The sequence below is a fragment of the Nicotiana attenuata genome, unplaced genomic scaffold (genome assembly GCF_001879085.1).
Source record: "Nicotiana attenuata strain UT unplaced genomic scaffold, NIATTr2, whole genome shotgun sequence".
NCBI lineage: Eukaryota > Viridiplantae > Streptophyta > Magnoliopsida > Solanales > Solanaceae > Nicotiana > Nicotiana attenuata.
Genome location: NW_017674924.1, coordinates 7019 through 25837, shown reverse-complemented (window position 1 = coordinate 25837; position 18819 = coordinate 7019). Strand labels below are relative to the sequence as shown.

The window sequence follows — 18819 nt, the reverse complement described above, 5'->3', positions numbered from 1 at the left end:
CTGCCTACTATTTGTGTTTAATTCAGTGTTTACTTTATCATGCTATAATCTTCTCCTATTATGAATCCCAAACCCCTACCCCAAATGTGTTTGATGCTAATGGTTTGTTTGAGACATGACAGTATTGAGTATTATCGTCTATTGCTCAAACTTGATTCCCCTGGAATCATAACCTCTATTTCACCATCATATATTGTGTATTCTTGGTTATTATGTAAGCATAACAACACTCTCTATTGCTGTGCATGCCCGAATAACCATCTAAGAAACAGTAGTATTCCTGGCCAGCTAATCTATCAAGCATTTGGTCAATAAAGGGTAGGGGGAAGTGGTCCGTTTGGGTGGCATTGTTCAATTTTCTATAATCAATGCAAATTCACCACCCAGTGACAGTTCTTGTGGGAATCAAGTCATTATTTTCATTAACCACTACAGTCATCCCCCCTTTCTTGGGGATAGGGGTGTTCAAAACCGAACCGAAACCGAAAACCGAAAACCGAATCGAACCAAAGCTTAATGTCTTATTGGTATCGGGTTAACGGCTTAACGGACGGGGAACAGATTGAAATTTTTTTATTAATGGCTTATCGGTTTGGGGGCAGATTATTCAATTTTCTTAACGGATAATCTGTTAGCCCGTTAAGAATATATATATACATATAAAATTTATTTTTATCCATGTATATATTAAACAGTCAAAAACCCTTCTTCCTCCAGTACTCTATCAAAGTGAATTAGAATAAAAGAAAGCCAAATAAAAGGAGTCATCTAACTGTGACAAAAGACAGAATTTGCTGTCTGAAACAAGATAACAACACCAGTTACACCACTGCTTCATCAAATTTGCCTAGATTTTAAGGCATCCTTGAATTCAAAGTATGACGAACATTTGTTTTAACAACAGCCAATTGGAAATCTTTCACATGGACTAAGGCCAATGTGCATAAACATAAATAAGATTCTAGATAGATGATTTACCCATCACGGTGTCCCTTCCGCTTCGTCCCTCTTAGTACGTCGACCACCTATTTAAACATACAGAGACTAAATTTTATTTTATTTTGATTGAATTAGGCTGATAAACCGCCCGATAACCGTCCGACAAGAGCTAAACCGATACCAATCCGCCCGATATCTTATCGGGTGACTAGCGGATTAATACATTTAAAAGCCGATAATCGATAAGCCAAACCGTTAAGAGTAACTAATCGCCCAATCCGCCCGATAAGCAACCCTACTTAGGGACACATTGGACGGGGCTTACCCATTTGCTATCATAGATTGGAAATACAATACCTGCACTAAGCCACTTAATCACTTCTTTTCTTACCACCTATTTCATGATTGGATTTGGTCGGTGTTGTTGCTCTACACTTGTCTTGTGTCCATCCTCCATGAGGATTTTATGCATGCAAAAAGCTGGACTAATGCCTTTAATGTCAGACATCATCCACCCAATTGCTCATTTTTTGCTCACGTAGCACACTTAACAGCTTTTCTTCTTGCAATTTAGACAGGTCAGAAGAAACAATAACAGGTCAAGTGTCAGAATCACCCAAATAAGCATATTAAAGGTGAGGGGGCAGGGGTTTAAGCTCCAATTTTTGAGCTTCCTTAATTAACGGCTTCGGAGGAGGCCCACTTGGCCTATTCAGGGGCTCAAGCGGGTGTATCCCCTGCATGTAAGCGCACGATGCATCTAGGATATGCACCATCTCCTCAATCTCATCATCAATCACCAAGCTATCGAACAACATAAGTGTTTTCTCTAGAGAATCGTCTAGATATACACTCGTGTCGAGAATTTGCTCATCCACCTCCACAACAGATATCATCGAGAGCTCCTTATAGTGGCGGGGAAGTTGGATTGCTTTGTATACATTAAAGACTGTTTCCTCGTCATCCACCCTCAAAATCATTTTTCCCTCTCTCACTTTAATAATTGCATCACCAGTAGTCAAGAGAGGTCATCCCAATATGATTGGAACTAGTTCATCAGCCTCATAATCTAGGATAATGAAGTTCGCAGGGAAGATGAATTTCCCAATTTGCAGCAATACCTCTTCAATCACCCCCTCAGGGTGTGCTATGGACCTGTCAGCCAGCTGCAACATCACAGTAGTTGGTCTTGGCGCCCCCAGACCCAATTGCTTGAACAAGGACAAGGGCATCAGATTTATGCTTGCCCCCAAATCACAATGTGCACGGCCCACATCAATATTACCAATTCGCACATGGATGGTGAAGCTGCCAGGATCCTTGAGCTTTTGAGGAAGCTTGTTCTGGACCCTTGAAGTGCACTCCTCAGTAAGTGCAATTGTCTCGAATTCAGTCAATCTCCTCTGGTGAGCCACTATATCTTTTGTGTACTTAGAGAGAAATTTGCTGAACATACGATCATCATTCTTTTTCTGCGATCTCTGGGGGAAAGGTGGTGGTGGCCTTGCAGTCTCCACTGCTTCTGAACTTGCTTCATCTTTCTTTGACTCGTGTGTTGCTTTAGGAATCAATTCCCCCTCGGGTATAGGCTTGTCCTTTCTCTTCTTTGGCACATCCTCTAGTTCCTTCCCGTTTTTGAGTGTAACTGCATTAACTTGGTTCTTCTCTGTATCGTTGGGGAGAGCGCCTGCAGGTCTAGTATTTTGATATGTTGTTAGCTGCCCCATTTGCCTTTCAAGATTTCTGAAATCGGTCCTGAGTTGTTGATTGTCAAGCAACAACTTCTTTAACAAATCATTCGTAGTCTCTTCTACCTGTTGAGGTGGCTTCTAAGGTTGATTGAAATTTCCTTAGGGTCTATAATGATTCTGATTCGGCTGATTTTCGCCCCATGAGAAGTTGGGATGATTCTTCCAATTTGGGTTGTAAGTGTTCCCATATTGTGCATGCTGATTCATTGGACCTCTGCTATGTTGCCCCAAATAGTATATAGATTCAGGATTTATGGGGCACATGTCACTCATATGACTGTCACCACATAGTTCGCAGCAAATAGACATTTGTTGTACATGTTGCATCTGTTGTGTTTGTTGCATTGTCATTCTATTCATCTGATTTGCCAATTTGGCTATATCGGCTCTCATGGCTGAAAAGTCATCAAGCTCAATCAACCCGGCTGCTTTCTATTTAATTGCCCTTCGTGAATCCCCATCTCCTTGCCAATTATGCAGTGAAGTTATTTAGCAAGAGTTGGATTTCACTATACGGTTTTGCCATGCAACTACCCCAACAAGCTGAATCAAGATTCATCTTTGATGCCTCATCTAGCCCATCAACAAAAGTGTGTCCCAATACCTCATCAGTCTGACAATGATGCGGGTAGTCTCTGAGTAGCTTCTTGTATCTTTCCCAAGCTTGACGAAGTGTCTCACCATCCCGTTGTTCGAACCCAAGAATCTGACTCCTCAATGACTTTGTCTTCTTAGTGGGGACAAACTTGATTAAGAATTTCCTTGCTAGGTCATCCCAAGTGTGGATTGAGTTCGCGGGCTCCTTTTACAACCGTTCCTTAGCTTCCCCCAGTAGTGAAAAGGGAAATAGTGTCAACCTGACATAGTCCTTGAAAACGTTCGGATAATTGTAGGTGTCCGTAATTTTCAAGAAATTCTTAATGTGCCTCAGCGGGTCTTCATGAGATAGACCCACGTATTGCCCTATGGACTGAATCAGCTATACCATGTACTGTTTGAGTTCAAAATGCCCTGTGATCTCAGGCTTCACAATAGCCTGAGTCATATTAGCTAGGTTGGGCCTTGCGGCTTCAATCACTGCACGCTCTTCATTACCTGCCATCTCTATTTGCTATGGTTGAACTACGATGTCCAACTCTCCTTCTATTCTAGTTCTTGCTTCGACTTCCCTCCTCACTCTGTGAAGTGTTCGTTCAATTTCAGGATCAAGAGGAAGGAGATTGTTTGCGCTCCTACTCCTCCGCATTCAAGAGAAGAGCCTGCGTTAACACAAACAAGGTAAACTAAAAATTACAGCTTGAATAAATAACTAATAAAAGCTCAACTCAGTCAAGTAGCTAATTTCTAAGTCCCCGGCAGCGGCACCAAAAACTTGTTGCGACCAAAAACACTCACGCAAGTGTACGCGGTCGTCAAGTAATAAAGTAGTAAGTAGAGTATCGTTCCCATGAAGACTTGTGATTAACTATTGATTGATTCAAACTCAATTAACTTATTGATTCAAGAGATTTCTCACAATATAGAAGTGACTAATTTACTACATAAACTATCGAGCAATGAATTAACTAGAAATCAACCGAAACAAATAGCAATTTCGAATGACAATCAGTGGGAGAGAATATTCCAGGGTCACGGTAGCTAACAATCATGTTGAGTTCTTGGCTTAAAATGACTAATTGATTTATCTGGATTGTTGATTAATAGGGTTGATATTTCTCATAAGAATCTGTCGAGTTCTTACTCTCCTATTCAAGCTAACTTAATGCCTATATGTCTATGGAATTAAGATTAACAAAAATGCATTTATACTTCCTGTATTTTAACCAAGCAAGATAATTAGGTATATTTCTATCCTAATTGCGAATCTGTTCTCCGATGCCGGGTTTAAGAACTTGCTCTATTTAATTCTATATGCAATATAGAATTCCCACTTTTGAGTTCAACTCTAGATTCGTAGATAGTATTTCACTGTTAGCTACTCAGCAAAATAATTAAAAACAGAATTAAATAAACAACCCAATATGATAAAATCAACTTCGTCAAATTAAACTTCAAACATCAACATTCATGTTTCACCCATGACCCTAGAACAATAGGGTTCTTAGCCACGCATGCTCATAGTAACAATTTCAAGTAATTCCCAAGAATACATAAAAATCAATAAAAGAAGGAAAAAGTAAGAACTCAAGACGAATTCCGTGGTTTTCAAGCTTTGTTGTGGCTTTTTCTCCCTTCTCGATATGTTAGATGTCCTAAAAGAGGTGTTTTTGGCTTATATATTGCGTACCAAAAGTTGTGGGCCAAAGTTTTCTTTTTCCTAGTCTGAATCAGCTACAGAGATTGATGTTGGGGTGGATGCTTCGCATCCACCTCGTCCTCCGCTTCTCAGCTTCGCATGCTAGGGTGGATGCTTCACATCCACCCTTTTTCCTCCATCTCAGCTTTGCCCAGGTGCGGATGCTATGGGGGTGCTATGGGCCGACTTCACTGCTAAGGGTGCACCAAGTAACCTTCTTCCCAAGGTTGGATGCGACACATCCACCCTCTTCTCCTCTAGTTGGAGCATCTTTTCTTCATATTTTTGCTCTCCAAACACCTTAAATCATCACACACAACTCAATTAGTCATAAAACTAATAATTAAACCATATTGGGCATTTTTAACACCAAATAGCAATAAAAAGTGGTTAAAACATGGGTAAAGTAACATCAAAACATATAGAAATATGCCCAACATCACCTGGTTTTAAATTTATAATTTGTACATATTCAACAGATTTCTTAAGACAAATATAGGGTTTGGAATAAAGTTACTAGGTTCTGCCGAACCCGTAACATGCTCTAGCTCCGCCCTTGTCCACTGATATATAAAATATTCTAGTTTTCCATTCTTCATTAACCATTGTGATTCATTTTATTAAATTAGATGACTTGATATGTCTTGACCTTACTTTGAAATATGTGTTGGAAATAGGATATTGGAGTGGATACACACTTTATCTAACTATAATTTTGAACTTTTTTGCTTATGAAAATCAAATCTCATTGATCTTTAAGCTGTAGCTACCTATTCAAATAAGATAAATACTTCAAAAACCATTTGGATTTTCATAAAACAAGTTAAATGAAAGTGAGTCCAACAGGTGCATACATCACACTAATAAATAAACAGCTACGTTCGTAGATTCGTGTTTTCATGTAGTGCTTAGTCATAAACATTTACTTCTAGATTATATTCCAAACTTTAGTGTTTTTTTTTTTTTTTGGAAATTCAAATTAAAAGGTGTCATAATATTTGAACTGATTGATTTAAATATCTTTAATTAAAGAGACTATATTATTTATAATTAAAACTATAAATATCATCACTTTTACACATATGTATGCTTTTTAATTTAACTTTCATTTGGTTTAAGTAGAAAATCCAAAAGAAAGATATGCATTTCACTATTGGGGAGTTGACATTTAAATACTTGGGTATCCCATTGTCTTCAAGGAAGCTTTCTATTCACCAATACCTTCCCAATGCCTTCCCTTAGTTGAAAAGATAATTGCTAGAGTTCAATGTTGGACCACTAAGTTCCTATCATACAGTGATAGAGTACAACTCATCAAAAGTGTACTCTTTGAGATGCGACATATTGGGCGCAAGTGTTCCTATTGCCTAAGAAGATCTTGACAATGGTGACAAAATGTATGTAGGAATTCTCTATGGACTAAGAGTAATGAATACTCAAGAAGAGCCCTAATAGCCTGGAGTACAGTATGTCTACCTAATGAAGCAGGAGGATTAAATATGGGAAATTTTCATATCTACAAGCCTATAAGAATAAATAACATTTATTACAACCAGTTGCAAATTTACATTATATACAACAAGAGATTTTCTCCTATCTATACCACAGTTGGCAAAATCCAACCGAAACAATTGAATAATGCCATATTTTAAGCCTAAAAGAGTGGAAAACTTATCAAAACAATCACTCATTTCCTAATAGTAATCTATCATCATCCTTTTCGGCATTTGTTTTATTGCTTCTAAAATAGTGTCTTAACTTAACTTTTTCAATACTATTTTTTTGGTGAAAATAAAGTAAATATTATATAAAGACCATCAATAACAAATCTGCTAAAATCAGTTTCAAAAAATCATATATCCTATAAATAATGATATATTGATGGTATATAATTATATTATACACGTATATAAATAGATTATATCACATATATTACTTATATACATACAATATATTTATATATGCAGTTAATATGCCAATCACATTTATTGTAATATACATCTATTGTTGTACGTATAATTAACAAGTATATATCATTAATATNCCAATTTTTGAGCTTCCTTAATTAACGGCTTCGGAGGAGGCCCACTTGGCCTATTCAGGGGCTCAAGCGGGTGTATCCCCTGCATGTAAGCGCACGATGCATCTAGGATATGCACCATCTCCTCAATCTCATCATCAATCACCAAGCTATCGAACAACATAAGTGTTTTCTCTAGAGAATCGTCTAGATATACACTCGTGTCGAGAATTTGCTCATCCACCTCCACAACAGATATCATCGAGAGCTCCTTATAGTGGCGGGGAAGTTGGATTGCTTTGTATACATTAAAGACTGTTTCCTCGTCATCCACCCTCAAAATCATTTTTCCCTCTCTCACTTTAATAATTGCATCACCAGTAGTCAAGAGAGGTCATCCCAATATGATTGGAACTAGTTCATCAGCCTCATAATCTAGGATAATGAAGTTCGCAGGGAAGATGAATTTCCCAATTTGCAGCAATACCCATGATTTTTCTTCGGATGCAGGTACAGTGAACAGGAGTATTCGCAAATATACACATATCAAAATCACTAACAACCAGGCCGCCAAGCGCAAGTATATCTCCAGCTAAGAAATATTCTTCTCCTATTTGCTATTTTTCCATTGCACGAGACTAAGCTCTGTCTCGATCCTTGCATGAGGCTAAGCTAAGCCTCCCTATCTGCATAAGGCTAAGCATTNATCATTTTTAAAAAAAACTAGAAGAGAGAGAAAAGGAAGTTTTTTGAAAAATTAAAACGAGTGTAGGGATATGTAGTTCTGTGATAAAATCTCAAGAGAGATATAAGGTTAAGTTTTAGGTGAGAGAGCCTCAATAAAGATATATTAGGAATATTAAAAGTTGTAGATTTTAAAATAAATTGCATTTATGTAATTTTTTAAAAGTAGTTGTAACTTATTTAAATAAGTATTAAATAAGTTGTATTCCGTGTAAATTCCTCATTAAATATATTGAATTTCTTACCTGGAACAAAGCTGCAATCTGCAAGCTACTGTGGGCCTTGGGAAAAAAGGACAAACTTTGGGCGCAATAGATCCATAGCATATACATAAAAGACAGGGAGCTGAACAACATACCAACTCAAAGTCAAGCCAGCTGGTTAGTTACGAAGATATTGATGCAAGGAAATGAATTACTCAATCTGGTAATTTTATGGACCGCCTTGAAGCATTTGAAGATAGAGAGAAGTTCAGTATCAAGAAGGCCTATCAATCTTTTACACCTCCACTTCCAAAAGTCTCATGGAAAAGCTTGGTCCTAGTGAAAGGAATAATTCCTAGGCATCAGTTTATTCTATGGCTGACAGTTCATAAGAAGTTATCAATGGTGGACAGGCTCCCGAAATGGGAAATTCAGGTGGTGCAGGACTGTGTCCTATGTAACACAAATGCAGTTGAGACATTGGAGCACCTCTTCTTTTGCTGCGACTATTCAAAGTCTATATGGAGCTCTTTGCTACACTGGCTAGGAGACAGGAGACCAATCAGAGGATGGGATGAGGAGGTCATTTGGGCATCCAAGAGAACTAATAACTCTAGAGCAAGAGCAGGCATCATTGACTTCTTATTTGTAGCAACTATCTATAACATATGAGTTGAGAGGAATGCAAGAAGGTTCAGAAACCAAAGACGAGAAAGCAGTTGATCGAAGAAATTATACTTCAACTACATATCTATGGTCAGAAGAATGGCAAGTGGCAACAGCAACTCAATGGTCTCAATAGTTACCCAGTATAAGTTCGAAAGTGTTAAATATTTTATCACTAGATAATGTTAGTAATTATAGTAGTTAGCTGGATAAGGAACAATTAGAATAGTTACAGAGATTACTGAGAGCTGACTCATGAGCCCATGAGTCATTTGTACATATTAGTATACTTGGTTAAATAAAAAATTTAAGTTTAACCAATAAAAAAAGTAGAATATCTTAGTTCACGATAAATGTTTTGTAATCTTTTGAGAGTGTAATATGTAGTTGTAGGAACTAAAAATATTGTACCTATCGTTAAGAAAATAATAATGAATGTTCTAATACCGTTAATTAATTAATCCTTTTTAATTATATATTATTTACTAGTAGTTGCCGTTGTTAAATTAACCCTAAATAAAAGTTTTATCAAGATTTAACTAGGAAAAGGTTGAGTAATGCGCAAGAAATTAAATCACATTGGTGCATTTAGGAAATCCATGTAGAGAGGAATACAGCACTACGCTAACGGGGGAAATTACCCTCTCCTCGTCAAAGTAGGATTTTACAATTTGGAAATACAAAGATACCAAGAAAACTAACTAAAAGCACCTTAACGTCTACTTATTGGAAACCTTTTCCACATCAAATAAGGATTAAGGGTTTTCTATAAATTAGCTACCATTTGTTATATTTCACAATCATTCATTTAGCTTAATAGAGAGAGAAGAAAGTAAGAAGACGAATTATGGAGTGGAAAAAAATTTCCGTTCTTGGTACGGGCTCTTACGGCAAAGTATACTATGCAGTAAAAATTGATTCGTTTTTGTTACGTGCTTCAGTTGCTGCTGTAAAATGTACAGATCTCTGGCGTTCAATTTCACTCCAGAGAGAAGCACATATCTTGGAAACTCTAAGAGGTAGTCCTAACGTGGTTCAATTCTTTGGAGCAGACGTAAGTATCGAGAATAATATTCCAACTTATAATCTGTTTCTTGAATATGCATGTGGTGGATCACTACACGATTTGATCAGTTCGAAGAGAGGAAAGATGTCAGAAGTGGAAATAGGTTTCTATGCATATCAACTCTTAAAGGGTATTCAAGATGTTCATAAAAAAGGGTGGGTTCATTGTGATATTAAACCTGCTAATGTTTTGGTTTTCGATACTAATGAACGTGGCATGCACACGTTGAAGTTGGCTGACTTTGGATTATCGTTGAGAATTGGTGATGGAATGGCATATATGACTGGAACTCCATTGAGCAATCGGGGAACTCTGCTATATGCACCCCCAGAATCTTTGACGTATGGTTTTCATGCAAAAGCTTATGATATATGGTCACTAGGGTGCACTGTGGCAGAGATGATGACAGGGAATCGCGTTTGGATTTATCGCGATACTAAAGATTTGCAATGGCAGATAATGAATGAAGATCCTGTGATTCCGAGTAATGTTTCTGAGATTGCTAGAGATTTTTTATACAGGTGTTTTATAAATGATCCTCGAAGAAGATGGACAAGTGAACAACTACTTCAGCTTCCTTTTATTCAGCAAGCTATGTGTATTTCTAATTCGATGCCTAAAACTCATGAAGGGATGATAGCAAAGGTTAATCCTTTTTGTTGCAAAATTCCAACTGCAGTACGTGAGAAGGACTTCATCAATTTGCTCTTTGAAAATAATTTAAGGATACAATGAAGCAAATAAGACTGCAAAAGTACTTAGATGGTTGACAATAGTGTATTGTGGAGTATTATTTGAAGAATTAATCCTTTTTTATTGTATTACTTGCCAAAATGAGTAATCTCCGTTATATACCTTAGCAGATAGCCAGATACTTCTGGGATACGTTGTATTTTCTTTTATTAATATGGAATCAGCAGTTATGTGTAAGTATAACATGATGTAATAGTTCCTTTTGAATGATGTTTACAAGATTCAATTATTTTCTTTTTTTCGAATAGCTAGATTCAGTTATGCTGGGTAGAAGAAGGTATTTAAAGAGATCTTCTTAGAAGAATGAGTAATTAGATTATCAATACATATTATGCTTCATAATATACATTATATAGTACGTATTTTGGTGATTTTTTGTTCTTTAGAATTTCCATTAAATGACAGGCTTTCTTCACTTTTAACCCGCACCAGAAATTATTTATATTCCATAGTCGAAAAAGTATATAAAATTTGTATAACATACAGAATATATATATATATATATACAAAAAATATACATTGTTACAGCTATACAGTGTCATTTTCCCTCAAATGACATCGTCAGTTAGTCCACAATCAGTACAATACATTTAGTGATATTCGGACTTGAAACCTCTTCTAATCTCAAAAACTCTACTTTAGCCACTAAGTCAACCTGTGTTAGAAATAGATATCACAAATACTGGATCTATATTCGGATAGTTTCCCATCATCGACACATTTATAGCTACTAAAGACAAAGAGAATGACATTAGTCATGTTAGAAGAAGCTTTGGAGAAGAAGAAACTATTTTCATTAATGCTCAATTGAGCCGAAAGAGATACAAAATATATACACTCTATCTAATAGTTAGTTATCAACTAACTATAATTATACTAACACCCCTAACTTCTAGATGTATACACTTAGGTCCCTATTATATGTACATCTATACAATTAACTCCTCATTTCAATACTCCCCCTCAAGCTGGAGGGTGTAAAATATTTATCACACCAAGCTTGCTAAGTAGAAAGTGATGCTGTGGAGATGCTAATCCTTTAGTAAAGATGTCAGCTTGCTGAAGATGGGTGGATATATACTGAGTGCACAATATGCCTTCTTTGAGTTTCTCCCTGATAAAGTGGCAGTCTATCTCAATGTGCTTCGTACGTTCATGAAAGATTGGATTAGCTGCAATCTGAATTGTTGCCTTACTATCTGAGAACAACTTGGCTGGTTGTTGAATTGGAGTTCCAAGTTCTGCAAATAGACCTCTCAACCACACAATCTCAGCCACTGCAAATGCCATGCTTCTGTATTCTGCTTCAGCANAAACGAACAAGTAAAACAAGAAAGCTCAATTTAAATACTTCAAGTAGAAAACGGATTTACAACAATTAGCTCAAGTACGCGCTCGTCACCTCACGTACGAGGCATTCAAATATTCAAAGATCATATCCTAAGGGGAAAGGTCCCCCACACAAGGTTAGACAAGCCACTTACCTCGAACCGGCTCAATATCAACTAGAAATCACGCTCTTGCCACGAGTATCCGACTCCAAATGGCTCAAATCTATTCAATTCAATTACACATTGTAAATAACATCGCAAACACCTGGATTTGCTAATAAATTCAAAGCTACGGCGTAAAATTAGGTGAAATGAACAAAATGCCCTCCAGGCCAACGCCCCGGAATCGAATAATTTTCATATTTTCAGAACCCTCGTACTCTCACGAGTCTAACCATATAAAAATCTCCCAAATCGGAGGTCAAATGCTCACTCAAAACTCCATAATTTAGCCAATGAAGTTTTACCCCAAATTATCCAATTTTGATCCTAAATTCGAATTCCAATGATACATTTAACTATATAATGATGAAATATAACTAGAAGGGATTAAGGAAACGTTACCCAATAGTCTTCTCTTCAAAACCCACTCAAAATCGCCCTTACCCGAGTTCTCAATTGATTTTTGTAACTTATGAACTCAAACCCTAGAAATTTCTATTTCTGCCCAGGGATTTCCGCTTCCGCGGACAAGGGACCGCATCTGCGGTCCCGCTTATGCGGAACAAATGCCGCTTCTGTGGCTATTAACTAAAATCCAGGGGTTCCGCTTCTGCGGTCTTAAACCGCACCTGCGGTAGCCGCTTCTGCGAAATACTTACCGCTTGTGCGGTTTCTCACCAATGACCCAGGGCCGCATCTGCGACTTATACCTCGCAGGTGTGTAACCGCTTCTCGGTCAAACTTCCGCACCTGCGGAAACTGAAGGGAGACCAAATTCCGCTCCTGCGATGGGATGGCCGCTTATGGAGCCCCGCTTCTGCGGTTCCCAAGCCGCAGAAGCAAAAATACCAGAAGAGAGAAAAAACCAGCTGCTGCAACACTTCAAAAATTCTTCCGTTAACCACCCGAAATCATCCCGAGGCCCCTGGGACCTCAACCAAAAGCACCAATACCACCTAATACCTTATTCAAACTTGCACCAATCCTTAAAACACCTAAAACAACACCGGAAACCCGATTAAATCAAAGATTCAAGCCTAAGAACTACAAGTTTCCTCCAAATACGCTTTCGATCAAAAACCTAACCAAAACACGTCTGAATGACCTGAAATTTTGCGCACACATCCCAAATGACATGATGGAGCTACTGCAACTTCCGGAATTCCAATCTGACCCTCGGATTAAAAACTCACTATCGGACCGGAACTTCAAAAATTCAAACTTCGGCATTTCAAGCCTAAATGAGCTACGATCCTCCAAAATACATTCCGAACACGCTCCCAACCCCGAAATCACCTAACTGAGCTAACGGAACCATCGGATTCCCATTCCGAGGTCGTCCTCACACTATTCTGATTACGGACTATTTTTCAACACTTAAGCTCTCATTTAGGGACTAGTGTCCCAAAACTTAACACCGAACGTCCCGGCATACCAAAATAGCAGAAATGAACTTAGGGGAAGCAGTAAATGGGGAATCGGGGCATAAATTCAAAAAACGACTGGCCGGGTCGTTACAAGTAAGAAAAGAAAATACTTATTCTCTGAATATGACATCCCTGCTTACAAAAAAACTGTAAGTCCTTCGATCAAATAGTCTATATCCCTTTTGAGTAGTGGAATATCCCATCAAGACTGCTTCACTGGCTCTAGGACCAAATTTGTCTTCCTTGACTACGTTTGTGGCATAGCATAGACATCCAAAGACCCTTAGATGTGATAATGATGGTTGTCTTCCATACAATCATTCAAAAGGACTCTTACCATCTAATACCCTAGTGGGCAATCTATTTATAAGATAAACAACTGTTTGAACACATTCTCCCCGGAATCTACTTGGTATGCCAGCTTGAAATTTCAAGGCCCTTGTTGTATCTAAAATATGTATGTGTTTTCTCTCAGCCACTCCATTTTCCGGTGGAGTGTACACACAGCTGCTCTGGCGAATGACTCCATGTCTTGTCAAGTAATCATTCCACTGATGGTTAAAGAATTCCTTCCCATTATCTGTTCTAACAGTTTTAATACAAATACCAAACTGATTCTGCACCATACTAAAAACTGTTTGAGGAATATAATTGTTTCACTTTTCAATTGCATAAGAAAAATCCAGGTTGCTCTAGTAAAATCATCAACTACTGTAAGAAAATAGTGCTTATTATCATGAGTAGCTACCTTATAAGGTCCCCATACATCCATGTGCACCAGTTGAAAAGGTGCAGTACTTAAATGTTCACTATTTGGAAAAGCTAGCCTATGTTGCTTGGCTAATGGACAAACAGAACACTTGTTGTGTATAACATTGTCTATCTTATTATGCAGAAAAGAAATATGGTGCATTACTGGTAATGAAGGATGTCCTAATCGTTTGTGCCAGAGTTCTCCAGTATCTCTGTCTTTATTTCTCTCCACTGAATTGATATGAGCAGCTATCTGCGTTGTTCTTCTTCCTCTTATCAGGTAAAGACCACCAGTCTCCTTACCAATCCCCTTCATCCTGCTAGTGTAAAGATCCTGAAATACACATATTTTGGGCAGGAATAAAGCACCACACTGTAAGTCCTTAGTCAACTTTGAGATTGACATTAAGTTGAACTTAAAATCTGGGACATACAACACAATGTCCAGTTTAGTTTCTTCAGAAATTTGTGTACTACCAACATGTGTAACATCAGTACTATCCCCATTTGGTAGTCTCACCTTTTCTCCTTTATGATTATCTATGTTCATGACATCTTGAAGAAGATCTAATGATGATGCTATGTGATGTGTGGCCCCTGAATCCATATCCAATTATCATTATGCACTTTTGCAGTAAGAGATGCAATGTTACCTGCCATGTTTGCTTGTGTCTGTGTATCTGAAGCTGCAGCATCTCTATTAAGAAGGTGAAGTATCTGCTGGTACTATGCCTCAGTAAAGAAATAGTCTCCTTTCTGCAATGTTGTTCCTTGTGAGTTTGAAGATCCCGATAGCTCCACATTGTTGGCTGCAACATAATGTCCCTTGGGCCTATACTCCTTAGATTGATAACTCTTCTTTCCTCCGAAATCCTCAGGATATCCAATTATTTTGAAACAGTTCTCCTTAGTGTGGCCTTTCATATGACAATGCTCACACTGTAGGAACTGTTTCTTCCCTCGAAAACCTTGACCTCTCCCAACTTGCATTGCCATAGGATCTACCTTCTTTGCCATAGCACTGCCTCCCACAGACTGTTGGCTCTCATCCTGTGTGATCATAGCATATGCCTGATTCAGTGTTGGTTCAGTCGTCTTCATCAAAATTTGCCTTCGAGCTTGTTCATAAGTGTCATTCAATCCATCCAAAAACTGCATCAATCTCTGTTGGTGCAATTGCTCAACATATTCCTTCGATTTCTTACAACCACAATTTGGAAAAGGTACAAGCACATCATATTCAGCCCATAGTTCCTTCAATTTTGTGAAATATACAGCAACAGAATCAGATTCCTGTGTCAACCTAGAGATTCCTCTGTGCAATTGGAGAATTCTCACTCGATTTACTTTGTCAAAGCGTTCCTGAAGATCCTCCCACACTGCATGTGCGTCAGAGGCATAGATGATACCACTTAGTAGATCCTTCGATACTGAATTCATAATCCATGAATGCACTATAGCATTGCATGTCTCCCATTCTTCATGCAATTCATCTGCAAATGAAGCCTTGAGACATGTTCCGGTAATGAAACCTAATTTGCGCTTTGCCTTCAAAGCAAGGCGCATAGATCTACTCCATAATCCATAGTTTCCAGATCCTATGAGTTGAATTGGAATCAACACCAATTCAAGAGTATCAGACGGTTGTAGAAACAAAGGATGAGTGTAATCTATCTTTGTTTTTTCCGCCATTATCGTACAATTTCAAGCTCAAATAGTTCAGAGAAAAAAGAAGAGAAAATTCGATTAACTTTCTGATGAACTGAGAACAGAATCAAGAGATATTAGCTACTTACTGAATCGAGCTTACAGATCTTCCTCCATAGCTCTGATACCATGTTAGAAGAAGCTTTGAAGAAGAAGAAATTATTCTTATCAATTGCTCAACTGAACTGAAACAGATACACACGTGTAGATATATACTCAGTATCCAATAGTTAGTTATCAACTAACTATAATTATACTAACACCCCTAACTTCTAGATGTATACACTTAGGTCCCTATCATATATACATCTATACAATTATCTCCTCATTTCAATAGGAATACTTCTATAATTAATGGTAATTTTTTATTTCCTTGCTTTTTTTTCCATAGTGATGATATCTCTGGGCTATGACTTTCTTGAATATAGCTTATGGAAAATTGCATTTACTAAGCATCATCTTTAGAGAATCAATTATCTTCTAAAACATACCCTGACTTCTCCCATGTATCTTTGATTTCTTGCGGTGTTAATAATTTAGTTCTTTATGTTCTTTATTTAGTTCATCTGAAACATCAGTATGCAGTATGGTTGTTTTTCCATTTTTTTCCTATCAAGTTGGTCTAAACTAATGATTAGCAACTGTATAATTATTCAACGATTGGAAAACACAAATTAGCTTTAGAAGTTTATGTACAAATAGTACATCATTATGGTATCACTTAATTTGTTGATGACCGTCAGCATACCATTTTCCCATTTTATATTTAGAATATGCTAACAAATAACTAGAAGAAATAAGCTCTTTAATTTACTCTTCATCAATTTAATTTTAAATTCTTTTTGTATTCGAATTTTCGTAAGAAGATGGCATATCGATTGTTAATGGCTATTTTCCGGATGAGACACTAGAAGGAACAATGCTCTTTATTCTATCCTTTGTTGTACCAAAAGATTTCTCCAGCCCATTGAAACTCTATCTGTTGTTAAGGCTCAGCAAATTAAGAAGAGTAAGCCCTGTTGTGGAATAGATTGTAATGGTATTGGCACAAATAAAATGCGTGAGCAAAATTTCTTTTCTATGCTAATGTTTTCAACCCATTTGATTTTTTAATTTTAGGAATCTCAAGATGATTTAATATAAAATTGTGAGTATAAAAATGTGTTAAGAGGCTAAAATGAAAAATAATATATCAAACGTTTTATAAGATCATGGGACATATCATTGGAAAGTTAGAAGGAAAATTTTATTTTGTATAAGATTTTAATATAATATTTTAAAATATCCGTATAATTTATGAAATAATAGTAAATCAAATTTCTGTTGTAAGTTACGAAAAGTTCAAGCAATCATGTAAAGAATAAGAGTATAGCGGTTGAACTCTCCGTTGATTTGTAGTGATTGAAATAATATTTATTTTATAAATTTTAATAATGAAGCAATTTTGAGTTATAAAACAAAAGTATCAAATAATTCGGATTTAAGAAGTAAAAATATTGCTTATATTATATTTAAAAAGGAGTGATAGGTACGGACATAAGTGAAAAACTAATAAACAATCATATGATAAAGTGCTTAAACATGCAATCACAACAAAAAATATGGAACAAGGATAAGCATATTTGATTTGGTAGAAATGACACCAGGTACCCACTTTGAAGGGCTGCTATTTAGAAATTAGACAATGCATCTTAAATTTCAGTTTTTCAGTTCAATTTTTCAAGACGAAAATGTCCTAAGTTGCCCTGAAATTAAGCTTTTTAGTATAAAATTTCAGGACAAAATAAGTATTTGCTAATCCCTAAATATAGCATCCCTAAGAATGATTGTGTGCACTTGCCCCTCGAATTTGATATGAGAAAGTCTTTGAATTTCAAAAAAACATATTGTACAAATAAGGTTGTCTAACTGAAATCATAAGTATTGAATAAAAATAACATTAATGAAAATTTATATGTAGATAATATCAATAGTTAAAGCTAAAATTTAATATATCATATTGAAAACAAAATAAAAGTAGTTCAAAATTATTATTTGAATTATAGGTAAAACACTAAATAAAATATTAATTAAAAATATTATAGTAAAAAAATGCATAAAAGAGGATGATAGAGATTGTTTGAGTATATTTATGATTTTGATTAATTTGTAAAATAAATATAGTAAATAATTAAATAATGCTAAAAATTATGGTTAACAAATTTAGACAATGAACTAAGCATTTATATTGGTTTGTCTTTTAAAAGTTTTATATTAATTATTATAACATATAAATTATTTTATAACAAGCAAAATTTTTAAATTGACCGCGCATCGCGCGGGTACCTACACTAGTAAATAAACTTAAAGGTGGAAAAATATTTGACTGAACTTTGGAAAACAAGATAAGAACCCTGCCAGCAGAGGCGATATTAGATGAATTCTTCCCCTATGCCTAAGCATTCATCACGGACGAAATTATTCGATACCTGTACTGGTTGGAAGTAGTTGGTGTCCAATCGATTAGTTGAGGTGCACACAAATTGGTTCGAGCAAACACCCTACAAACACACAGACGCAAGGCTTTCAACTTTAACCATGCATGCACCACCCGTTTATTAGTTTGCTTTCAGTAGATCAATGTGCTTTACTCCCAGCTTTATAATAAGCAAAAATGCATGTTACTACGAGGGTTGTCTAGATTTGTTGACATGCAAATCATATTAATTTGCCCTAAAATCAAAAGAGATCACCTTTCATGAAATAATATGTAACTACAACAACAACAACAATAACAACTACCCAGTAAAATCCCATATAGTGGGGTCTGGGGAGGGTAATGTATACGCAGACCTTACCCCTGCCCCGATAGGGGCAGAGAGGCTGTTTCCGATAGACCCTCGACTCAGGAAGACGAAAATAAAGTAAGAAAAAGCAAGAGGAGAGAATTCATTAGTAACTCCAATAGAAATCGTAATAGTAACAGAAACATAAAAATCGAAAGATGAATGACATGCAATAA

General features: G+C 36.6%; 2 protein-coding genes across 2 annotated transcripts; one reads left to right on the top strand and one right to left on the bottom strand.

Annotated features, from left to right (window-relative positions):
* Window positions 1-1967: 1967 nt before the first annotated feature.
* Window positions 1968-2666, bottom strand: LOC109219456. Its single transcript, XM_019383916.1, has one exon. The coding sequence runs from the start codon at window positions 2664-2666 to the stop codon at window positions 1968-1970; it is 699 nt and encodes a 232-aa protein (XP_019239461.1).
* A 6800-nt stretch (window positions 2667-9466) lies between these two features.
* Window positions 9467-10420, top strand: LOC109219455 (mitogen-activated protein kinase kinase kinase NPK1-like). The gene has a single exon (XM_019383915.1). It carries the CDS (start codon window positions 9467-9469, stop codon window positions 10418-10420), a length of 954 nt encoding a protein of 317 aa, XP_019239460.1.
* Window positions 10421-18819: the final 8399 nt, after the last annotated feature.

Coding starts and splice junctions, on each gene's coding strand:
- LOC109219455 (XM_019383915.1), top strand. CDS start 9,467: ATGGAGTGGAAAAAAATTTCCGTTCTTGGTACGGGCTCTTACGGCAAA.
- LOC109219456 (XM_019383916.1), bottom strand. CDS start 2,666: ATGGGGCAGCTAACAACATATCAAAATACTAGACCTGCAGGCGCTCTC.